Source organism: Hermetia illucens, chromosome 3 (assembly GCF_905115235.1).
Source record: "Hermetia illucens chromosome 3, iHerIll2.2.curated.20191125, whole genome shotgun sequence".
Classification (NCBI taxonomy): domain Eukaryota; kingdom Metazoa; phylum Arthropoda; class Insecta; order Diptera; family Stratiomyidae; genus Hermetia; species Hermetia illucens.
Genome location: NC_051851.1, coordinates 171,138,107 through 171,164,369, shown reverse-complemented (window position 1 = coordinate 171,164,369; position 26,263 = coordinate 171,138,107). Strand labels below are relative to the sequence as shown.

Genomic DNA, 26,263 nt, shown 5'->3' with positions numbered 1-26,263 from the left:
GAGGGGACGCCCACGTAAAACATGCAACGACAAGTCCCGTGTATATATATCTGGCAGTTCTCCTCTTAGTCCCGAAGTGCCCGAGTAAGTAGTTCTGACCTCCTAGCAGGCAGTATATCTGCGTCCTATGTAGTAGCCTTGAGAAAGCTTCTCGGTGAGGAGCAAACGGCGAATGACTGGTATACGTCGGGACACACTGGGAATCCCTGGAGCCGCCGACAACTCTCTATCGGCGTCGATGGAGTGATGAAAGCCTAGTTCTGTCACGGTGGCAGTTATGACATATATCAGGACCCAACCCCTTCGGGACCCCAGCCGGTTAGTGTGCATTGAACCGGTGAATTCTGGGATCAGCTAATCGTAGATCAGGTCCGAGGGAACTGGGGTAGGGGCTGTGACCACAAAGGTACACCCGCTCCTGACTATTGCGGTCCGCTCCCTTGCACGATGTCCTGGTGAAAGTTCCAAGGAGAATAAACCTAATTCACAAAAAAGGAATCGACTAAGTAGCAGGGAAGAAGAAGATCCCAAATAAAAAGGAAGCCTTACCAAGTGGCATGACTGGCGAAACGGGGACGGCAACTCCAATACCCTGTGGACACTACAGGGTTAAGGAAAAAATCACAGTCAGAATTGCTAGTCCTGCGCAGGTGGACTCAGATCACCGAACAGAAGTGCGGTCGACGTTACTCTAGAGGAACTTCAACAAAGGCGTCAAAAACAGGCTGATTGAAATGGAGGAACTACTGGACCGCATCTCCTTCTATCGGCGAACGTGGGGAGCACTGGAAGGCGCATGGATAGCAGAAACAGCCGCACTTCCCGCTGAAAACACTGCTAGCGCCAAATGGTTCACAGATAGCCCACTGCAAAGCGAACTGGGGAAAAACGGAAAGAGGAAGAAGTGCCTAAAGGAGACTTTATTCAAGTAGTTTCCAGGCGAAGATAAAAGGAAACAACTGGCTATGCCGCCCAAGACAAGGAGGCGACAAACGCTACAGGATGAAATCTGAAGACAACGGAGCAGAAATGTCTTCCATACGGAAAACGAAGAGTGGCGGAGTCCTGCTTGAACTAGGCCCGAAGACGATTAACAAGATTAAGCGGTCAAGGGGTTATTGTGGGAGAAGGCTCTCGCCTCTAGTCTAGAGCCTATGTCACCATTTGGCTCTATCAAATGCCTGATCTGGATGCAATCTCGAGGCTTTTAAATATCCACCCAGCGTATCAAGCCACCTCTGTTTTGGCCGGCCTTTTGGTCGTTTACTATCGACTTATATGTTCAGACCAACCTTGGCAAGTAAATTCCCGTTAGTGCGAATTACATGACCACACCATGGAAGACGTCTCTCTCGTAATTTTTTCACGATCGGTGCAACCCCATACCGATCGCGGATATCCTTATTTTGGATGTGATCAAAAGTGTCACGCCACTAACGCTTATGTGTTCTAAACAAATTCGAGATCTTGACTGTCTTACAGAAAAGGTCGAAGTGGATCAGGTCATAAAGCGTGAATGTCCAGAGGTAACCAATGCCTTGATAGGTATCACCCCTGTAAATGCTCGAGACCAAAAACTCGCTGTGCTGGAACTCCCCGAGCAATATGCGAGGAAATTTCTTGGATGGGTAGAATGCAAGGTACCAATGCAAATAATCGCCATCAAGCGCTACAGGTGTTTGGCTTATGGATACTCGTCAACAACTTGCACAGGTCCTATCGGGTCCCATCCACAGTGTGGAAGGACGAGCAACTTTTCTCTGTCAAAAATTTTCATAGTCGCCACGATTCACACTTGCGTGCATTCGACACGCCAGTTGCTCGTTCCATGCCGCAGATGCGGTCAGGTAGGTTACCAAACGAAGACCTGCAATGAAAGTGAAAGTTGCGTTCTCTGCAGAAATTCTAGCATATCTGGTGAGAGCTTCGCATACACTGAGGATTCGGGATGGTGTCCAATTTTTAGGGCGGAACCAGAAAGAGCTAGGGCGCGTACAGCATGATGCACATTCTGCCAAGCAGCGGAGTGCAACCGCTCACCGTCTGCTAGCGCTGTTAGCTGCTGAGGTAAAGGCTGATCTACTGCTAATTAGCGAGTAATACCGGAACAGGGACCTGGCCTCATGGCATCCCTACATAACGGGTACCTCTGTCATCTGGATTCGGAACAAAGTTTGACTTCGTGTTCTTGCCCAAGGTCGAGGGAATGGGTTTGTCTGGATTCGGTGTTTAGGGATAATGTCTTTTAGCGTTTACCTGACCCTGAATGAAAAGATGTCGGACTTAATGCACTGGAGGACGTCGTTTCGGGCACTTAGGGGCAAATCTTGGTCTGCGATGATTTTAATGCAAGGACCCTTAAATGGCGTATGCCTCCAGAAGGAAACGGATTCTGGAAATAGCTCACAGTTTTAAACATCGCATTCATGCCAACGTTCCGGCGCCCAGGCTACGGAGCAAATTTAGTGGTGCGCCTGATAACGACGACGTGTGAGGCTTCGATGTCTGGAGGGGCCCCAACCGCGACAAGCCTTCTAGGCACTGGTGGTGGTGGGTCGCAGCTTTCCAACCTTGCGAGAAGTGGCGGACCCAACGCGCAAGCGAACGTAAGCGACCATCAGATGGTGATCCCTTTCGAGGTCGATGTCAGAATTTCTCTTGTGAAGCAGACACAGGAGGCAACTTTCAAATCTACTCCTGATCGCGAAGGATCGATCTGATTGTCCGTTTAGTGTCGCTCAATTGAAACCAATCTGACAATCTGACCTTATGGTAGGTTCTGTACTCGGTAACTTTGTCATGGAACCCTAGAAAGCCTCTCCTCATAGAAAGCATCCTTGTCCACTATATCGAAAGTCTCAGTTGGTGCATACCATTGTGGAATTGTGGTCCTTGCAGTCAGTCCAGCCTGTCAGAAACTGACTACCAAGTTAAGAGAACGCGCCTTGCGATAACTCCCAGAAACAACACGACCCCGGATTCCCGGCTGAGATCACTTGGCTTTCTAGAGTACCAAAGCGTATTGTAATAAGAGTGGTACTCCCTAGAGTTCCACCATCTTACTTCGCTTAGGTCCAGAATGTCCAGCTCATCTGTTTAGAATTAACACTCAAGTTGGAGAAAGTGAGCATTCTGAGGATCCTCGCTATATTCCAGAAACCAATCATAATCTGTTTTCGCTAGCCAAGGGTTTTCAGCATGAGGTCAATCCCTATCCCAAGCGTTATTGACATTTCCGAAAGCAATAAAGTAATAGCTCTTTTAGTCACCTCTTATGTGAGCCACAAAAGACTTTGAGTGTATTTTTAAGCCCCAAAAACAAAGACTTCTTTTTTTTCGCAAACAAGTTAAAGGAATGGGAAAGGATATGCGTTTTGTAGGATAAAATACAACGTATCCAATAAACACTGTTCTTTGTAGCCCTCGTTGTTGACAGTTATGCTAAGTGACACATAATGAAAGCTCATGTGATATTATTGTTGCTCACTTAATAACATATAATTTGATACGACACAATGCTAATTACCCCATTTTGCGTCCTTATTGACTCCTAAACGAACATTTTAATACTTTATGAAAGAGTCTTTTGAACAATCTGCTCTCACGGGTCAATGTACGTAAACAATTTTGCTTCTAATGCAAATAACAAAAGAAAGTCCTGTCTTAGAAAATACCGACCCTCATTGATTCCTGATTACAAAAAGCTGGTTAATCTGAGCGGAACAATGCACATTATTGTCCCGAATAAGGTCGCCATTAACCCCATTCCGAACCACTAATAACTTTTCTCTAGTCCCGGCGTAAATTACTAATAATAAAAGAACAAAAGGACGATGCATATAAAAACGGATGTATATGCTCACAGGTCGCATACTCACCTGAAAACGTTTCACAGCAAATAAACGAGATAATAAAGACCAAAGTCCAAAGACATCTTCCGACTATTGTCATTAAATCCATTCTAACTAACTCCACGTCGAAGCTATAACTGCGCTGACTATGTCCTTTCAATGGCTGGACTGTATCAATCCTTCGGCCCCGGCGTTTTGTCCTGTCCCGGGGATATGCTCAAAGAGTCCTTCCTAACAATAACGTTGGCAGTCGTAGTGGTAGTCGATTAATAGTTTTCCACTATGTATCAACTCGGTTGGGGTTGCATTCATGTTGGGGACGCTTGATGGCAAACTGGAGATCCTTGTAATGCTCAGCGGCAGAGAAGTCGTTGAAGTCGATATGAATGTCATCATTCTGACTTTCAGGTTTGCCAAGGTGGAATGCTTAGCCAAGTAAGTGGCGGGCTACATCTGATTCCACCCCCACAGGCTTTGTTTTGTTGTCCTGTCCCTGTCCCTTTGTACCTGTTTTGCTGTCCTAGTTGTCTAATTTTGATGTTAACATATATCTACAACGACGCTTTGTTTTCATACTGAAATTGATGCTGGGATATTTTTTTACTGGCACCCCCTTCGGCTTTCTGGTCCTTATGTGGAATTACTTCATCTGGCAGAGATCCTTGGATCGTAGCTATAATAGCCTGGGTCGCTGTTTTAATTGCTCTAATGGGAAGCTATTTTTGGTTGTGTAGTTGAAGCCTCAGCAACCTGGGAAGCAATCGTCGCAGGATACATGATGGAAGCAAATTGGTAAGCTCTTGACGTATAGTAGAAACTGACGTGTAGCCTGTGGGTGAGCTTTGATGATGGACTCTAGATATCTGTGATGTAGTTGTTATTTCTGATGTTTCAATTATCTTTCCTGGAAAAGAAATCAAAGATAGATTTATTCAGTAAATGTTGATTCAAAGGAAATGCAATAATGTGGTTGTCATTGTTTTTTTTAAATATTTTTCTGTGGTGGTTGGTTATCTTCTAAATGTTTATCTTTTAACTATTTTGAAACGAAAGCAAAGTTGTTCGCTTCAGATGAATTTATATCTGAAGTTCCAGGCATTATTTGGCGAATAAAGGGAGGGGAATAGGGCTATTGGTTCATAGCAATTTGGGTTGGGGGTTGGGTTTTATTAAGCAGTTTTGAAAAGGCACAGATAAACATGATAGCCTTCTTTATTTTAAATAACCAACACCAATTAATACGCATGGAACTATAGTTGTTTGAAATAAATTTATTCCTTCCTAGTTCATGGTTGGAATGACAAAAAAATGACAGTTCTAGGACGACAATTGTAACCAGGATTTTCCATCATTTACATACCTTCTTTTGAAATGACAAAAGGATTAGCAAAAAAATTAGGTATCCCGACTAGGCTGACCCTGACCAAGTTACGAAACCAGATAAAAGCAGCAGGATCACCCCCGAAATCATTCAACATCATCAAGGGATGGTTATGGACTAAATGCGGCTCAATAGCTTGCGGTAGACGGATCACTCAATCTATATGGATGAGGGTGATTCAGCCCGGAAAGTCAATAGGGGCAATAAGTATGGGAGAAAAAGAGAACCTTCCCTGAGGTGGAGCGATGTCGTAGGTCAGAACGCCAATCTACTTTTAGGAATATTGAATTGGTGTACCTGGGAACAAAATCAGGATATCTAGAGTTGCCTATTTAGGCAGATCTAAACCGAATCCGGTTATTGTGCTGTGAATAATGATCAAGAAATTGGTGTAACCGGACCGAGGGAATTAGCTTAGAAATTGATTCAGGTGTAGGCCAAAGAATTAGCTTAAAAATGGCCTTAATTGAATTTACATATGAGTCTAACTTAACGGCTATCAAAATAATTTTCCATGGCCACTTTTTTTAACTCATTTCTTAACTACCTTTTTATTAGCCAATTTTTAGCTAACTCCTTAGTCCTAATTAAGCCAATTTCTTGGATGACTTGCACCCCATCTAGCCTAAAGATCATCCTCAGTGGCTGGAGATGACCAAGGGGGAGAGTCCTCCTAAAACCTAAAGCAGAAAAAGGAAGTTGGCGAAATTCACGGTAAACGTCCAATCCAGGAACCCCCTGAAGGCTGGACCTAGGTTCTGGAACTGGAAATTTTGTGCACAAGGGCATGACATGTTTAGGAAGACAACAACCACAACAAGAAAGTTTGGGATTTTCCTAACAGTTTTCATGCGTATGTCCAATCTGTCGACAATTTCAGCAGAGCAGATTCAAGACAAAATCTCGATTGTCAACCTAAGGATTTCCTGAGATGTACTTCATGTTCACGTTCTCTCCAGATTTAGCTAAATTGTTGTGCAATTGGTCTGAGCACCTGCTTAAGAATTGCTTTTCTAAATTTTCACGTTGCTCTACTAGCAAGCACAGCTCGTTAACCGTTCTACTCGGAAAGTAGAGAAGTTTCCTCTGAACATCTAATCTCAGCCCACGACGTAGCAGGTCTACCAATTTATCTTCCGTGAAAGCCTGTTCGTTAGCTAACAACTTTATGGTAACTGTCAAAATCCTCACATGGACCTTGAGTGCGGTCTCGTATCAGTTCAAGGATATCCCACTCCTCTAGTGAACCTGCTAACGGAGAGGCTCATGAAAAGAGGTTCACTCAGTTCGCCCGACAGACTGGTGGTAGTCTCAGTACCAATCTAGGTGTCTACATAACTACAGAGCAGACTGAAATCCCCATGCAAGGTTGAATTAGCTTGTGATTCCACGCGAGACAAGTGCTGGTTGATAGGCAAAGAAGTTGGCGTAGCATCAAAACCAGCTCGTAGGATCGGATGATAGTGTAGACATGATCCACTGCGATGGAATCAAGGGGCCGCGCCTGGCATCCATAAGACGAATCGTTATCGTCGTTAAATTCAGGTTCGAACCCGTCGTTATGTCCGTATAAGTTATCAAATGTGAACCTACCATCAAGTCAGTGAAAATTACCCGTATCGTCAATACTTAGCTCTTAACCTAGGATCCGTGCTCCCTATGCTAACAGTTGTTGATTATCATTATCCATTTGAACATAAACTTTAAAGAAGTCAGCTAAGTAGCACGATTAGATTCTGCTCATCGAAGTCACCAGCCGAAAGCAGACTGTGTCAAACGATGCCTGCCAAGGACAAAGCTCCACTTAACGACCATCGTCAACTTGATCATTCCCCTTTATGTTCCTTTGACCGGTAAGCCAGAGGGGGTGGGGTCACTTTAAGCATACCGCAGAGACGCATACCTGCACTGCTCCACCAGCCTGGTGTAAGTAAAAACTCTTAATGCCGGTCCGGCTGTCGGTCAAGATGACTATGTCATACTTGGGGTTAGGATCATGCCCCAGCCAGGAACAGGCTTCCAGTATGGTCAGTACTTCCGCCTGGAATTTACTGGCGAATCTTAGGAAACATTAAGATTCGGCTACATTTTCTTTATCCCCACACTGGCTCCACAAATCATCTTTGAACCGTCGGTGAATGTCATAAAGTTGGAACACATCACTGGTCTTCTACTTTACCCTGGGTGAAACGTCAAAAGCAGATTTGCATCTGGCGTACTCCGTTGGAAACACGGAGATCTCCGAAGTATTTCGTCCAGTATATTACTGTGGCCGTAGGGCTTCGCTGTCTAACAGCATTGCAAGCTACAGCGTACATAATGTGGAGGTTCAGTGAAGCAGGGGCAGAAATAAATTGAGGGTATCTACCAATCAGAATTACAGAATCTCAGTGGCATCCGCACAATTGTGTCTTTGAATCCTATTAAGTTTGGCTCAGCACCGGTTACCACACAATAGAAGCTTATGTAAGAATAGGACGAACCGACCGAACATAGGTCCTTTTCAAAGGATGATTTTGAGACTACCTATATAATTTGCGTTTACTAGAATTACTGATGATTGAGAGAACCATTAGCAGGGAAAGAACACAAGTTTCACACCGAAAGGCATACGCAGTTTCGGCTTTAAATCTAATAACAAATGTTGGGTCCCACCTCTATCAAGAGATGCCTTTTCATGAATGCGGCGCAGTTTGTTCCGCTCTACGGCGTGGAGATATAGGCTGACGCTCTTGTTAAGAAAGTGTACTGTATGCGTCTATTGCAAGTGCAGAGGCGGGGGGCTTTGTAGGTGGCATCCTTACACCATACTCTTAGAGCCAGCTGTAATGATAACCGCGTACTGTCTCAGAGCCAGGTGTGATGAAAATTGTGGGAGCGGTCCCAACAATTTTTTTTGCAGAGGACTGGAAAACCATCAACAGAGGCTAAGAAGAGGACTCACAGAAGGAAGTTTCTTATGAAAAATGGCAGTAGAGAGTGAATTTGGCCAAACTTCACCCCTGAGACAAGAGGCATCATCGCAAGGTGCTCATCGCAACTTGGATTCATCATTGAACCGAAAACATCGTGTCTATCGTGCCACGTCTCGGTTTCGGTCTTACTTGTACCAATTTGGAAAGGTTCGTAATTGTGTGTTTTGCTATGTCGTCCACTACCCCCATTATGTAATTTTGTCTTGTAGAAAGTTGGATGGAATTCGTGAATAACTCGCTGCAGACAGAAAGGAGTTCTTTCCGGAAAACTCAGTCAAATATGCCGAGGAGCGCTGAAAGATGGGCGTCGCATTATGCACTACGTTCGAGTTCTTCTTCTAGCGATGGTAACTAGACTCAATTGGTCGCAGGACCAAATATCAAGAAGTTCATTGATCAAAGAAACTCCCGCCCTTCAATCAACACCCGTCAAGAAGGAAATTGCCTGATCTACAGGACTTAACCGGAGATAGGCAAGTTCGAAGTATAGCTATAGTCTGAAATGGATACAGACATTGCAGAATGCTAGAATGTCATTAGGGTCAGCGCTAGGAGTATTGCTGAGGAGCATTTGTAATGATGGCGTGCTGCACCTGAAACTTCCTGGAATGACCACCAGGTTGTGGAATATGGACGACTTGACGATTGGGATTTCAGAAAAAGGTTCATGATAGGTATAGAGTGAACAATCGACAAATGTGTCTGAATTATCAAAAAGTGGCTGTAGGCAATTAGCTTGGAAATACCAGGTCACAGGGTAGAGACAATTTTTATCTTAAGGCAGCAGAGAAAAAAGTGCGTCTTCGTAATGAATCAAAAGGCAGGATAAGTAATCACTTGTAAGCGTTTATAAAATGATATCAGAAAACGCGGCGTGCCGAACATCTCAAATCCAATATTTAGCGCAATACCGTTCGCCCTGTTTCCTGCTACGGTTCCACGTTCTGGCCAGCTATAAAAGACAATGAATGGCACCTCGCGGGAAAGAACACAAAGATTTCGCGTTGGAATAGTAGCGTAATACGGAATGATTACATCAGAAATAAGGGCATCGGCGGTCGATATGGAGTCGTACAAATTGTAAAAAAATTAGTGAAGAGGCCCCTTCGACTAAATGGAGACGTAATTCGCGCTAACGAGAACTAACTCGCTATGACTGGTCTGAACACCGAAGTGAATAGGAAGCCACCAAAAGGCCGACAGTAACAATGATGGCGTCACATGCTAGAGCCTCCCGATTCCATCATAATCAGGCCTATAATCGAATTGTGCAATCGATCAAGTCGAGTCGAACACACTTTTTAACGGAACAAAGGCCGAAGAAGAAGAAAAAAAGAAGACCCGGTCCACTACCTTTAAGGATTCCTGTCATTATATAATGGTTTGGAGACATAAACCTTGTTCGGAAGGTTTAGTAGTTAGAGCGCCAGGTTTTCGTAGTGGAAAGTTGTAATTCAAATAGTTGAACAAGAAAATGAAGGGTCCTACGGGCGAAAATGTGCTAAGCCAAAAGAAGACTCCGAAAACTTTGATAAAGAAGTTTTTACGGACATAATTGCAATCTAAAAGGGAACTCGAAAGAAACTTGCATTTAGTATTAATTGACTAAAAGTTGAATAATCCAGAGCAAGAAGGAAATAACAACGCAGCACAAGCAATTAATTGACGAAGCAAACATCGATAGCTAGATGAAGCCTGAAGGATAATTATCGGTGAACTTAGAGAAAGGGCAGCCATAAGCTACTGGTGTGGTGTTTCTGCAGAAAGTTGCAAATGTTCCGTTTCCTCGACGACCAGAAAATGTTGCTCTGAGGGGGAGAGGTTTATGCGCGATCATATATGGAACCAAAGAATCAAAAACATGGAAGCTTCAGGTTTAGATGGAGTTTTAAATAAACCAGTGGAAGCTGCGGTGGAAGATCTACTGTTTTCTTCAGTGCGTTCACCGCCTGCCTGGGGGAGAAAGGGTATTTCTGAAGGAGTGGAAAAGTCAGTTGCTTATTTCGAAAACGGTCGAACCCACAAGTGAATTATTCATTATATAGGCCGATATCCTTACGGAGTGCAGTGATAAGTTCCTGAAGAGGGCTGTTCTTAACTAGCCTACGCAAATATGAACACTGGTTCAGAATGTCACGAATGAATGTAACTAAAACCGGAGTACCACAAGGATCAGTGCTAGGACTATTATTCTGGAATAATGCTAGAGGCTTACAGGGAACAGTAAACATGTGTGTTCGTCCTTCCCAAGTGTGACGGGAGTAGCAAACGCCTACAAAACGATATCAGAGGACGCATTCGGGATGGTGGCTGGAGTGGTATCTTTCGGTGGATATTGTTAAAACACTTACATGAATCCAGAAAGGTGCGTCTATGGAGCATTCATTGGTTTGGCTACTTGACAATCGAGACTTCGATTAGGCGAGGTAAGATGTTGGGCTATGAAGGGCACTCCTTTCTCTTTTGCGGCTCTCTGTTATTGTTCTCTGCAAAGGGGTTGCGCCGACCTTATAAAAATTGCAATAGAAGCATCTTGTAGAGACTCGTAATTTGGTATCTAAAACTAACTCACTACGATCGATATGAAGATCGTAACAGGGGCTAATTAAAACAAAAATGAGGAGTGTTTCAATAGTTACCCAACAATAGAGATTTCCGATACAATAGAAATCAAGAAACTACCTAGGTGTGATGGGCTATCTGACGACCTTGGCGAAACGTAAGATCGAACGTGATGTGTTTGAGCTCCGGTTCCACGAAAAACTTCAGGCAGTAAATCGCTAGGTATTTAGTTACTTAATTGTAAATCCTTCAAAGACGTTAACGATCGTCAGCCACGATTATGAGCAATTTAAGGGGTGGAGTTACCATGATCGAAGGAGAGAAGCTTAGTTTCTGCTCTGGATGAAGTGCTAATAGGAAGTGTGTCTGGAATTTACTTTGTTGAAGATGCTGGGAGTCCTGAGTCCGCACCCACTTGATGACAAAAAAGTTGACTGACTTCTCCAGGGCAGAGGCAATACTACATACGCTGCCTCACCTCTGCCCTAGGAGGAGCGTGACTGAAAATAAATGACAGGTGAGAGCAATTACCACGTGTCGTTACTTTCGGTCATGCTGCTCCTAAGGCAGAGGTGAGGTAGCGTCTGATGAGTTGTCTCTGCCCTGGGCGAAACCGGCAGTCAACTTTTTTTGTGTCTGGAATATTCTGAGGGAGGGTAAAATTCCGGAGGCACTAATAGCTAGCATCGAGTTGAAATTTTGGGGGAATTTGAAGGAGAAAGTGGAATCTGACAAAGTTGAAGATTGCTGCCTATTCTATATTCCCTATCGTTATCGGTGACCTCACCATGCTACCTTGCCCGAAGATCACAGAAGACTTCAATGGATCATGACATATTTCCTCAAAACTTTGACTGCTCCGATGACATGTGACAGTTGCTTGGACTCTGAATCTGAAGATGGAGACAAGCTGAAGAAAAACACGAACGAAACCAAGCTTGTCATTGTGAAAGATCATCGGACTCTTGCTATCTGTATTAATAGGTGGAATATTGAAGGAGGTAGCGCATGGAAAGTAAATAAATATTACTGAGATACTAGAAGCCTTTCTTAGTACGTGTCTTCACCATGTCATAGGTGTACTCTGGTTCGACAAAATCTCGAGCGACCAGATACGTCGACTTACAAGCCAGATATCGGTAAACGCGTGATTTAGACGGCGGAAATGACAGTCGATAGGTCACACTTTAAGGAAGAGTGATAATTCTATTGTGCCAAATCCGCTGTCTCAGAATGGCCAAGGAGGGAGTTGGATTATAAACGTAGGACGCAGAATAGTGAAAGGGGAACTGGTACCGATGATACGAGGGTACGCTCTAGACCCCATCTAAGGGATATTGGCGACGATGTCTTATGCAGGCATAGCACGGCGATTACAGGATTTGTTTTCACTACACAGGACGTCACAACAGTTTTTTCTGCAAAACCTTCTCGAATGTTTGGGAGGACCCGGAGCATATCTCATTTCATTGCACAGAATTGACGGGGGAGAGAAAAGAGTTTGAATGTATCCGATGTTACGCGGTACTGTGCCAGTTGAAACGTTAATTCCTGAAATGGTCCAAGCAAAGGAAGTATGGAATACAGTAAACAAAGTGAGTACAATAAACTGAAGGAGGTTAGTGTAAAAGAAGGGTGTCACTGAGGAATTCAAGCACAAGCGGAGTTAGTTTACAGCGCTCCAACCCCTTCCAGAAGATAATGTTCGATAATGCTTATTGCTCTTTTTTGACCTCCGAAATGATATCTTATCACGGTTCCGCAGGGATACCGGTTGTAGATGTGTGGTCTTAGTCGTCCAAAATCTTGAGCTGCGGCTTCAGTTAGTGAACACAAAACATCAGAAAGAAATATTTCCGTTTTCTATCATTTTTCTGCATATTTGTCGGGACTTTTCTTCCTATCCATGGTTGTGGGAATTCATCTTTATTAAACTGTAAATCCCTCCATTCATGCATTAATTATATTGATTTCTCCAGGAAAGTAGTAAAAAGCATTACGTTCCACGGTGATCCTTCAAAGACAGCGCAACAAATACAATTCAAAAAGTTATTATTTCATAAAACTATTCTCAATGATGAAAACTCTCCTAAACAAAGCAGAAGAAGTTGAACAGGACGACTTAGTTCATCATTGTAAAGACTTCCATGGAAAAACATGAAATAATCGGATTGAGAGCTTTGCGGAAGAAATACTGAACATTGTGGACCGAGACATTATGGAACTCAGACTGCATAAGGATCTATGTGGATACATATTGACTCAACTGGAAACTATTGAGATAAACTTTGACAAGATTTTCATATTTTCAGACTTACCGAGTTACTTTGTCAGATAAAATCTACAAGACTTAATTAGATTGATCGCCAAGATACTGTCCTAGGTATTCAATGAAAGTTTTGATTACATTCTCGGCTGTTTGCTGTCGGGATTAAGTTTGCTACCCATAATTCCTTTAAGTTAAACATTGAGTTTCGTAACTGTTGTGCATGCAGCGCTCATTATATTAAATTCTGATTCTGCCTGGGGGAAAAAGATTGACTTTCAGATTTTAATTTTAATGAACAGAACCGCAAGGGAGTGAAGGTAATCGGGGATCGTAATCGGGGGCTGAGTGGGAGGGACTCTGTGCATTCTTGAGGGATGTAAACTTAGTACTTACTACAAATCCCCCGAAATTCAGAACAAAACTTCTCAAAATATCAGGAACTGAGAAGGGTTTCTGTTATGTATCCATAAATATGCAGTCACTTCCCAAGGATCCTGTCAGCAAGTTGATAAGTCAAAAAACTCATAAATCAGTCAGGATCTGATTACCTAATTGTGCTTTCTAGAATCGTAAACTCACTCCATACACAAAATCTAATAGGATTATCGATAAAGTTTTGACCCAGTACTTGGGGCTTTCATCAAAACTTGCTCCTGCGAAACCGCCCCCCTCCCTCCATATTTCGTGTCTACCAGCAGTAGTCGTCTCGTGCGCCAGACTCAAAACTTTCTTCTGCTTTAATCCAACTAACTAATATGCATTTTCCTGTCACGAGTTTTTCATAATAAATTTACATGGAGTTGGGAAAGTTTCAGGCTCAGTCCATGGAAATTGCATTACTTGCACTCAAAGGTGAATGGAAGCACTTGGTGAGTTCGAAGGGTGGAACTCTATTACACGCTACATCGCCGATTGTAATCAAACCAGTTTCTTTTCTCAATATTTGCGCATATTTTCCATGAATATTTTCCGATATGTTCTGATATGGGGATACGATGTAATATCACCAGCTGCAGTCTACAGTGCTTTATCAGATCCATGTTCAGCGTATCCTTTTGTAGTCGTCTAGGCAAAAAGATCGAATGGAATCATGAGCGTATTGAAATGTTCCCAGAAGCTTGTTGTTGTTGCTGAGCTGGAAGAGAGTATCTTTATTGTTCCCTATTGCTGCAATCTATGCAAATCCTAAGCTCGTTTTCCGGGAATCATGGCACAACCCCAACAACAACCCTTTACTTTAGTAGGAAATCTCTGAAACATAATAGGAGTAAGTACTTCCGTCACGATTATTGCCGGCATTAATTCCCAGCGAAATGGGTTTTCTGCACCCCCATCATCCCCAAATTTAGTCCCTAATCCAGCATTTAATTGGAAAATATATGTAGTGCCGAAACTATAATTCAGCAATAATAAATTCAAAGCGATAATCTTTTCACTTTCACTAATTAGACTTTGTTTACGACTCGGAGCCTGCAATTTATAATTCACCATCGTCCCGGCCTACCCTTCCGTCCAAGACAAATAAACCCCGAGTAAAAATAAGCCTCGACAGATACGAATCCAAATGAGAAGGTATTAGAAGATATATCTACTCATAAATCTGTCAAAATACTTTATGAAAGGCTTTTATCTTCCCATTAAAAGATAAAAAGACTTTCTCGTCTGTACGGACGAGATCAACCGTAAAAGATGATGGAAAAGACGTGCTACCAAGTTGTATTTTTCGGGAGATCTTTTATAGAGTTGCGGTTACGACTATGCTCCAGCAACAGAAATGGTACAGAGAGGTGGCTGCAGATTCATATCCGGCGAGCATCTCAATTAAATTCTGGTTTACTAGCGTCGAACACGAGAAATGTGTTTGCTGGAATGTATTAAATCTGGTGCTCCCTGTGGTGCGTTTTCATGATGCACTTGCTCCTATTGAAAGCCCGTTGAATTACGACGCTAGGAGAAAGGTGAAAGGATGCTTTCAGCCAGCAATCAAACCATGTTTCAGTGGATTATGCCGGAATGGGTGCTAAGCGGTGAGAATTCAGAAGGATTTTCGAATGTTTGGCAAAATTAAAACGGCGGTCATGAACTTGGGGGTCGACTTGGGGGGTCTAGGTATTCGGGAAGGATTGGCCGTTGCAAGATTAAAAGGAAGTTAATAATTTGTTAGGCAGACAGATTAGCGGAAGTTGCCGGCATATTTATTAGATTTCTAATTGGGAGTGGAAGAAGATATTCAGGTCCGGACTATAAAAACCGAAATTCTAATTACAAAAATGGTATACCTTTCAAATAAAAAGAGAAAGTTAAAGCAGGATTGGCCGTGCAGTTTATGCTACGTCTCAACTATTTTGAAGGAGGTATAGGTTGTTCACCCTTGTGAGTTGAGACTCAATAATACACTCAAAGTCGTCCCTGCCTGTTGTAAGGATCAACTATGATAAAAGAAATAGATATTTGTGTGTGACTTTATTGTTACCGACACGACGTCGATAGCGTGCATCCACAGAGTGTTTACTTCCTCCAACTGGAGCCGGAATTTCAACGATATAAGCTGGACACTTTGGGCCTAAGCGAAATAAAATGCTGGGATTCTGAAGAGCACTCCTCTCCCTGGCAATGTGTTTTTGTTCTCTGGAAAGCCAAGTGAATGGAGACGCGAATCCGGCGTCGAATTGTCTCTGACTGGGACCGGAAGGCGCCCTCCCTTCGCCTGGAAGTCGGTTTCTGATAAAATGAAACGTTGTGATCGTAATGAGTGATCTGAATACCAAGATCAGGTCTGATAACACCTTACTGTGATGTGGAAACACCAACTTGTCGACGGTAATGAGAATTTTGGAAGGCTTGTGGATTTCTGCGACTTCCAAAGAAGGAGACAGAGTCAAAGAACCCAAGCTGTGAGGCGTTGTAGGACCGGCATAGCCTCGGGATCGGGGAGTGACAGTAAATTGGGAGCTCCGCGAAGGGTACTTGTGTTGTGAGAGGCGTTGCGGAAAGTAATATCCAAGTTGGCAGAGCTGTCCATCAGGCAATTGCAGAGTTTGAAAAGAGTACACATATCAAGGAAGATACGACATTACTGCAGGGAGGTGAGATTGTGGGTGCGGAGTCATGAGGGATAGTCAACCCCTGGAAGGTTCTTTTTGTAAAAGAGAGTCCGGGTGAATTTGCGTTGTACAACTTCAAGAGCGCGACAGTTACGGATGCCAAAAGGGGACCAGACTACACAGCAACATTCAAGGTTGATTCTGACAAGGGAGCTGAAGAGTGTTGAGGAAGGCTGAATTGAAGTAAAGTCGGAAGAGGAACGTAGGATGAAACCAGACATTTTAGAAGCTCTGTGGATGATGTCAACGAAGTGAGGATTGAAACGAAGTTTATCGTTGAATATTACACCCAGGTCTTGAAAGGAAGTCAGTAGTGAAAGGGGTTGTCTACTAAGACAATAGGAATAGGCATATCCAATGGCATTTGCTGACATTCAGTGTTAGCTTGTTGACCGACCACCAATGAATCAAATTATCAAGGTTGGACTACATGAGAGCAAAGTCCAACAGAGACGAAACAGGGGCAAATAATTTATGGTCGTCTGCATAAAGCAAATAGGGGCAGGTGAGGATGGAGGCAAGATCATTGATAAAAAACAAAAAGCGTAGGGGCTACGTATAGAGCTTTGGGGAATACCAGAGGAAAGAGAAAAGGAATGAGATGAGTAACCATAAAAAGATGCGAGATAGGAGCAAAGCCAGGAGATGATTGAGGGGGAAGTTAAGTAGAGACAGTTTGGAAAGGGGAATATTATAGTCAACGGTATTAAAGGCTTTGGAGAAATTAGTATTAATAGCGTGTACCCCTTGTTATAAATTAGAGCATTTAGCAGCGAAGTTGGTAAAGACCAGAAATTTTGAAGTCATAGATCTGTGTTTCACAAAACCATACTATTCTTTGACAATGAGGTGACCAAAGTGCGCAGTCAACCAGTCGTATCTCCCGAGGATTTTGGAGCTAGACGAGAGAAGGGAATAGTAGTTCACAGTAAGGGATGGGTCTCCGCTCTTGAGGATATGGATGATAAGAGCCTTTTTCCATAGATAGGGAAAGTAAAATTCCTCTAGACTTCTGCTTTAGATTATGCACAGGGGGAGAGTAAAGCGTTTCCTACAGTTAAGAAGAAAGAGGTTAGGAAGTCCATCGGGCCAGGTCTGATTTTGGGGTCAATGACGAACGCAACCAAGGAAGGCTTAAGGAGAGGAATGGCCTGAGATTTGGAGCAGTCTGCAGTTAGAAGAGTCATTGGGGTGGAGGAGTCGAGGGTGAAACCACGGAAAAGAAGTGAGTGCAGAGAAAATCGCAGGGGAGTTAGCAGTGAAGCAGTGAAAGAGCAAAACTAATAGAAGAAGGGAAAGATTGAGTGGGATTACGAGAATTGCGAGTGTGAGATGAAAAAGTTTTCAAGTTACCGCGAGCAAGGCGGCTTCAACGCTCAATAAGTACCATTTATGCGCTTTTTTAATCATTGACTTCACAGTGGAGCGCATCGTCTTAAAGTGAGCATCGCCATGGCATGGTACAAACCCAAGAATTTAAAAAATTTTTTAAACCTCACCAAGTACAGCTCCCGGATCATAGTCGGAATACTCACTGGGGATTGCTGACTAAACTATCACCTAGGAAAAACTGGGAATATCTATAGGCACTGTCTGTAGATTCTGTGAAGAGAGTGATGAAACGCCCACACATGTGCTGGAACAGTGTCCGGCGCTTGTACAAATTAGAAAATTAGTCAGGCACCTGGGAGAATACTTAATACCAGACGCCAAGTTGAAACTCTTGGAAGTAGGGACCATAATAAAGTTTCTGTAGGTTATAGGTTTAAACGACGTACTATAGTATACAGGCACGGCACAACCATTAAAGGAACAGAATAATTCTTTTAGGGTGCAGTGGGACAGCTTTGACAATATCATTATTATTCGAAATGGATGGTTTCTTATGACACCGATGATGTTGTACGTTGTCTCCGCGGATGTCTCACAGGGCTCCATACTGGGCCCGCTATTATGAAACATCATGTACAATGATGTACCTAATCTTAAAGTCATGGATAAGGCCACAGTGATTGGTTACGCACTGGTTATGGTCGAGAAGTGTCTCGGAGATGCTGAGTTGTACTTATGCGAAACAATAGGCGCTGTCAAGGTCGTAATAGAAATTATCCTCTCGTTACAATTGGGAATCATCTCATCATTTCCAAACCAACGATCACATACTTAGGAGTGATGATAGATTTAAAGCTCATTTTTAAGCAGCACATAGAGTATTCTTGCGAAATACCATCGATCGCGCATGTGGCCCTAATAAGAATGATGTCGAATGTAGGACGGCCAACATTGGATAACATCGCTGCATGTTTTATCTAGTGCACATAAACTGAGTGCCGTCTACAGGAGAATGTTCTTAAGAGTATGTTCTACGTTCAGGACCGTATCAGATGATACGGCCTTCGTCATCTCAGGAATGTATTCAGTTAACATCTTGGCAGACGAGATGGTGAATACGTCATCTCTCCTTTGTTGTAGTTGAAGTCGAAAGGGAGTGATCTATAAATAGATAGCAATAGCGATGTGATCACTCAAAAAGGGATCGCTAAACCCACAGGTCGATCCCTGCCATCGGGGAGTAGCTGGAGAGAACAATCAAGATCAATTATAATCTTACTTAGCTTCTCACCGGCCATGTAGGATATCGTCAGTATCTGTACGGGTTTAAATTGAACATCTCATTTCATTATCGGAGCTGCAATGAAATCCTAGAAGGCCCAAATCACTTATTCTTCCAATCCACGGGGTTCGTGGAAGAAGAGAGAAACTTAGAGAGCACTCACTTTAAGTGAGAGAATTTTGTCCGGAGAATGCTAATATGCCAGGAGTACTGGGATGCGATCAACTCCATGATCGCAAGGATCCAGGGTGAGCTGCGTAAAGCGGAACAGGTGAAGTTGCAGTTACGAACGTCGCGCATAGAAGAAGGAAGACCAAATCAAAGTAAGTTCAAACAACCCTTAAAAGGAAACAGAAAGGACATTCTGATGCACGCCAAGACAATGCCGGTTGAAATGCTGAAAAGACTATACAAACGGAGGCAGTTACGTCCTGGTCATTTAGCGTGAGCGTTTGTCATATTGACTTAATCCGACGATCTTCTCAAGACACGGATTGACAGCCAATAGAGCCTATTTCAGCTTACAAAAACTGTTCCGCTCGAGACGTCTAACCATAGGGTCAAAGTCAGTCCTAATGTATTCCTCGGAGAATTCGGTTCTTAGCAAGAAAAACTGGGAACCCTTCGCCGCGTTCGAGGGAAAGATCCTTCGAAGAATTTTTAGCCACCTGTATGAGGATGTACAATTCCGTAGCCTACGCAAGGACGAAATTTATGAACGATATAACGACCGTCTGGTTGTTCGGCTCAACAGGTTGCGATGGGCGGGTCATTTATACCGTATGGATGAGGATGATCCAGCCCGAAAAATCTGTAAGGGCAATATCTTTCGTAGAAAAAGAAAACAAAGCAGACCCTGCCTGCGATGGAACCACGGCATAGGCCAGGACCCCTGACAGATTTTAGTGATATCGGATTGGTGGACCTCGATGAAAAACCGTGCTACCTGGAATTCCTTATTAAGGTGGACCTAGACTGCATAGCGGTAGTGGTGCCATTAATGATGATGATTCAACAAGGTTAGTACCAACGCCATCAGGGAGCCTTAAACATTATAGGATGAGGGGAGGGGGGCATTGCAAATATCAATGATACGAGCTGGGATAATCCAGCCTGATATAGGAGGTAGCCACTTAACCAAAGCTTTGAGAAGTGGTACGCCCAGTATGGCGCAATTTCTGGTTCATAGTGATAGAGGAAATTCTACGCATATTGAACTGAAGCGGGATGACAGCGGTGCCGTAAACCGACGACTTGGTGATATTGATGTCACGGTTACTTCCCTCCATTATGAGTGACATCATGGAAGAAGTGTTGGGAAAGGTATGCCTCTGGGCCGCATGATGTGGAACAGAGTTGCTGCTATTCACCACTATGGCAAGGATACCCAAATTCCATCCTCCGCAGATGAATGAACAAAGATTGGTACTTTTCTCGAATGTGAAGTATCCTGGATTCGAAGCTAAATTGGAGATCGAACATTGAATTGAGGGTTAAGAAGGTCTGTAAAGCCTTCGACGCCTAGAAGAAAATTTACACAGAAAAGAGGGCTCCGCCCGAAGGTATTTCTCTGTACACAGTTGTATTTAATTCCATTCTGGTTTTATTATAGGTTGGCAGACGCTATTCAAAAAGTATAATAGAACGAAGCGTGATAGAATTCGAAACTTCGATTGCACGTCCGGTCGTTAGCGAGGCTGCGCAGGTCTAGCAGGCAGATGCTGTCAATGTACTCTTACACCTCCTCCCCCTATACCTCCAAATTGAATATGCTCCAGCGTCGGGAAAGCCATACGGTCATAGTAACATCCTAGATGAAGTACCTCCCCACGCACTACGCCATAAGCAAGCCGAATTTCACGAGGAGCTTTATCGTGGAATTTCCAACCAGGGCAGGGTGAAAGATTGGCAACGTGTTGCAAGGCTGTGGCATAACATTCTTAAACGATGCATCAAATATGGCTTTTGGCGCCAGTGCGAGGACTTCCTCGGATATATACGTCTTGTCTTACGGTCTACAAGAGTTCGCTGGTGTAGCCGATGGGGGGGGGCGTCGATGGCCGGGGCGTGATATGATCCAAACTGACCGACGGCGAAAGGGCCATGAAAGCATTTTACTCAGTGCCGATATCCTCCAACCTGGTGAGGCAGTGTAGGAATGCGCTGCAGGCGACTGGTTCAATGTCACCCTCCTCAAGGTTCCCGGTCATAGCAAGATAGAAGAGAATAAACGCGCTGATGGACTGGCCAGTCGCGGCTTGGCTCTTGGCAGTGCCCGCTGTCGACCGTCAAAGGTGGAATCATATGGTGAAGCCACACCACCTCCATCAAGTGGACACCCTCAAGCAAGATCCGATCGCGAGAGCTCTTGTGCCAGACCCCAGTTAGAGCTAAAGTATGGACATTAGATAAACTATTCTATGAGCAACTAAGGAAGATCTCTACTTGCAGGTTGGGAAAGCTGCTTTCTTTCGTGGTCTTAGGGGTTTGTGGCATCAAAGCAGCCCACCACAGTGCTAATTTTGGCCTTCGGAACAGCCGGTGATACCTACCTACCTACTTACTTCCCAGCTAGAACAGAGGCTATGAGCCGATCCCGATCGCGATGTTTTGGGTTATACAGTGTATTGGGTACTTCTGTGATCAAACTTAGCCTTAGCTCCTGAATTAGTGGTAGATTATTGTTGTCAACTGGATTTAAGTGGCCTTTCCGTTTCGGGAAAGAGAAGGCCTTAATAATAATAGTGCTTAATTCCAATACCCCTGGCCAACTTCTATTCATGAGGAGTAGAAATGGTAGACAGTTTAATAGGCTCTTCTTCACTACTTAGCCCCGTCCATACTCTTCCGTATAACCCGGGGAAATTGACCTTGAGAGCTGTCAATGTTCCTTTCGTTGTAGTTAAATGTTATATACCCACTTTAGCAGAAACTACTTCCACTTGAGAACTTCTCAATGACGTCTGAACTCCTCAGCGATCTAGAATGATAACTCGTCCTACTGTTATGTATTTATGTATCCTCGTTTATTGTCATTACTTCAAGTTTCAATTGACATTTTTTAACAAAATGTACACACAAATTCGCTCCCACATTTCATATCTAGCGAAGCAGTTGATGTCACTGAGTGGGTGATTCTTTGACATTTTAGTGCCAAATGCTTTTATCTCTCAAAGCAAACGCCTCCATATATTGGGGAACACATCATATTTTCTGAATAATTTGAACAGAAATTCCAACAAAATGCTGGACTATAAAATAGACAAATCTTTGAAGCCTTTTAAAATGAGCAGTCACGTCTCACTGAAATGATATTCTGTAAATCAAAATCCCGGGATCGTTATTACTTCCCTCGAAGTCTTAAAATACTTCAATCGAGTCCTCATTAAGGTCAGTCTGACTTGGCTCAATATTACATTTGTGCTGAGGATTCCCATAGAATTAAAAATTTCTCAAGAAACCGGAAAAGTTATTAAACTCCCGAGGGTGAAGGCTGAGTGTTTGTGGACCATAAAGCGGAAATATCCTCCATCATAAAAACGTATCAGGAAAAATATTTCGTCCCCGATTTTCGTCAGATATTAAATTGCAGAATTTGCAGGATTTGAAATGGCGCTAATCGGCACTAAAACGAACACTTGTCTGTAAATTGAACGCATACTCCCGGCCCCGGTTTTCCACATCAGCTTCATTAATTCCCTTCAACCGAGCCTGACGAAATTTTTCATTCTGAAATTAGAATCTACCTAATTTTTCAGGAATAAAAAACCCCGGACTCCTCCCCCAAAGTGAACGTGCTTCAGCCCGGAGCCGGCAATCAGGAGTTTCCGACGACACACATAGCGGCAATTGAAGCAATGTTGAAAATAAATTTAGCGACATATTAAAATTAATGTTTCATAAATTTTTTCCATCTTTTTTCCTACGGAACATTAGTATCTCGTACGGCCTGCGTGCAAGATACATTTATGAAATATGTCCTGGATGTGATACGACGTGATGCGATACGCATATCGTTTATGGTCCGCTTCATCATCATCGTCATCCGTGGCATGAAGATGATCGAGCGCGGCTTTTCCCATCTTTTTTTTTCGGGGGGAGGGGGAGGTGCTCTTAGTCGAGAGCTATTGCCTGGCAGCTGATTTATCGACAGCAGGTGCCATAAAAATCCATTAAATTTGAATTGCTCATATGTAATATGCCTTTTTGCTCTCGCTTTCCCGACGATACGTTTCTGTCCAATTTTCCGGGAGCGAATTTCCCCGTGACAGATGTTTTCGCAGGAGACAAATTCCACAGATATTAATTAGACAAATTCCAAAAATACCATGTTATCTGATTTTCAGAAATTAATTAAAATGTGGCTAGATTCCGCGGTGCCAGGAGAGTCTGAAGGAGTCTCGGGTCGTCTGATGTAGTGTTAAGGAGCTGCCAAGCAGGAGAGCAGTAAGGAGCCTGTTCTGGGGCTGAATTTATGGTTAATGTCGTTCCCGACTGATGTCGCGACATGAAAGCAAATGAGCTCGATGCGGAGCCTCTGTAATGAGCAGCATCAAACGCTGCGTCAACACCTAAAAGCCAATGGAACTAATTTTCTCGACTATTTGGACTCCGCTGTCTCTCCTGGTACCAGAGCCCGGTACCTCTGGTTTCTGTCCGACTGTAAAAATTCGAGCACAAATATTCCAAGCAAATAACTTATCTGTGAACAAATATGACGACAGTTATTAGCATAATTTAGTGAGACTCATTCAAAGAGATTTCTCGGCAAACCTTTCAACACAATCCCCCCCCCCCCCCCCCCCCCCCCCCCTCTAGCATTCCATGGATGTAAACCATCAATCGTTTCTGCCGCTAATTAAAGGGAACAACACACGAATATTCCTGACATGAGCCACTGAGGAACATAACATATCCCTGCTGTTGCTGTTGCTGCCGGAGATGCTGTAGCTGCGAGCTCCAGTCCCAAACAGGGAGCTAGAACAGGACTCGTATGGAAGCAGCAGGAGATTGAGGGTAGTTCAGCAACATGGCCTCAACAGCTCGACATGTAGGCTTCATTATATGTTCCCAACGTACTCAGTGCATAAACGAAATAATGTGAACCAGTACGCCTGGAGTGGAGTTTATGTACGTGTGTATCTGAATTAGTCTTACTGGCGGCACAGTGGGAACCTAAACGAGTTCCTTTTTAGATTCTCGCGGATTAATTACCGACAAATTAGCCATTGTTTACAGTACTTAGCACGTATGTGACTCGAGCGGCAGATGTAGATGCTTCAACATGAGCCCTTTATGTATCTATGATGTGCTTAGGCTCAGATGAGAGATACAAGACGCTGGAGGATTTATAGCTCAGAATGGAAGGTGTTTGTTTTTATTTTCAATATGTACGGATTGTACGTGCGGAACAGATAAAAGATAGAATTAATATGGCGTACATGGGAATGTTTTATACGACGTTATCTACAAGATTGAATTGCGAAAACAGTCACAATGTTGTTTTTAGCACCCTCGGGGGAGACAAATAAAAGCACCTAAATCTTCTATTATGCAAGATCAAATTCCCAAGGTGGATAGAATTACGGAATCTTTGAAGGGTGAAAATGCAAAAAATATCTAATTAGTATGTGCAACATAAGAAAAAACCTCACCGGCGGGGATTAATGGAAGAATTAATTGTATTTCTTATGCGACATCCTTGGCCTTCTAAGGTTTTCTGTAAAACTTTTCTTGAAGGAGGAGGAAATCTTCAAAAGTCAGTGCCCTGGACAAGTTAATGCGTGGGATTTTTACTCACTAAAACTACGGCCGAATCCATCCCTCCGCCCACCTCTTTGGAACCACCTTTAAGTATTCCAACACGGGGCACAGTTAGCTTACCTTTTCCAGGTCTCCTTTGGTCTACCCGCGGCGATCATAACCGCGCCTTCCTCACCTTTTCGCAGTTTACTTTGGAACATTGCTATAATGGAGTTGGTTGCCTCCCGATCTACATGGCAAGCTACCATCCTCTGGACAAAATTTTCCGATGATAGCATTTTCCATAGAGTTTTCTCCTTCCTTCCAGGAACCTCGGGCATTGGAAGATTACGTGCGCTAGGTCGTCCGGAAGCCCATGGCAGTTCGGACAATGAAGTGAGGTCTCCAATTTAAACCTATATAGGTATTGACGGTAACCTCCATGTTCCGTGGGAAACTGAGTTAAATGATAATTGATCCCCCCCCCCCGTTTTCTTTCCAGTGATATTAAGGATCAACCTGTATGTCTACCGACCCCTGTTTGTGTGGTCTCCCCCACTGTTGCCATCTAATTACAGATCTCTCAATAAAGGAGAGATAGACATGACATCATCTCATCTGCCAAGGTACCATTCCTGACATAACGAACGTCGTATCATCTGAGAAGGTCCTTAGGCGGAACACACCCTTAGAGCTCTTTTTCTATAAACTGCACTCAGTTTATGTGCGCTAGATCAGAGATGCGAAGCTGATCCCCAAACTGGGACTGCATATGGCAAGATGGAACTCACTCCCCTAGCTACAACCACCTTGGACCTCCTACATTCGGCATCATTCTTGCCAGAGCCTTCCGGACGGTGGATGCCTTTTTGCAAACATACTCTATGTGCAGCTTAAAACTAAGCTTTGCATCCACAATCACTCACAATATTTGATGGTAGGCTAGCGAGTGATGATATGGTTTCCAATTGAAATGCGAGCGAAATTTCTCTTCCTGCGTTTGGTGATGAGGACCGCTTACGTTTTTTTCTCTGCAATTTGCAGTCCACCACTATCTAAATAAGCCTTAACAGCACTGATTGCTCGGAGGAGTATAAATCAGGATCTTCGAGATGCTTTGCAATCAGCACCGCTGCTACCACTGCCATGGCCTAGTACGAAACCGGAAGAACCCGGAACCCGGAAGAACATCGCTGTACATGAGGTTCCACAGTAGTGGGACCCTAGTTGCAACGGTGTCCACCCGAATGAGGACCTCTGGATACCTCTCGAGGTCCCTGAGACTTTTGACCTCCGAGCAGACGCAGCATTCCAGAGTCGCTTAAACCTGCTCTGATGTCCAGCACAGGTTCTGCAGAAGGTCCACACTCTCTCTGTACCTTTGCCGTGAACTGTTCTCGGTGGGCTGTGTGGAAGTCAGGAGGACAAAAAGCAAGGACTACGACCACGACGTATCGTCGCGAGCTATTTAGGCGGCCTTTAGTGTCAGTTGCCAAGGTTCCAGCATTCCCTTAGACTGTGGATGGTACGTAGTAGTAGTTCTGTGCCGTTTGATGCCAAGGAACTTGTTCAAATCTGCGAAAAGAGTAATTGCATTGCATTGCATTCCCTGGTCCGTGATGATTACGGCTGGTACAACAAAGCCTGAAGTACACTCTCGACAGATGGCCTCGGCACATGATTGTGTCGTAATGTCAGACAGAGGTATTGCTTCAGTCAACCGTGTGAATCTGTCGATAATTGTGATGCAATACTTGTACCCGTG

General features: G+C 43.7%; 1 protein-coding gene across 1 annotated transcript in view; it reads right to left on the bottom strand.

Moving 5' to 3' along the window:
• The window catches only part of LOC119653208, a 307,226-nt gene that overhangs the window by 94,723 nt on the left and 186,240 nt on the right, over nt 1–26,263 (bottom strand). The window contains exon 4 of the mRNA XM_038057775.1: nt 3,879–4,755. Coding sequence (XP_037913703.1) covers nt 3,879–3,960 — 82 coding nt within the window. The 5' untranslated portion in view covers nt 3,961–4,755. The remainder of the gene's footprint in view (nt 1–3,878; nt 4,756–26,263) is intronic.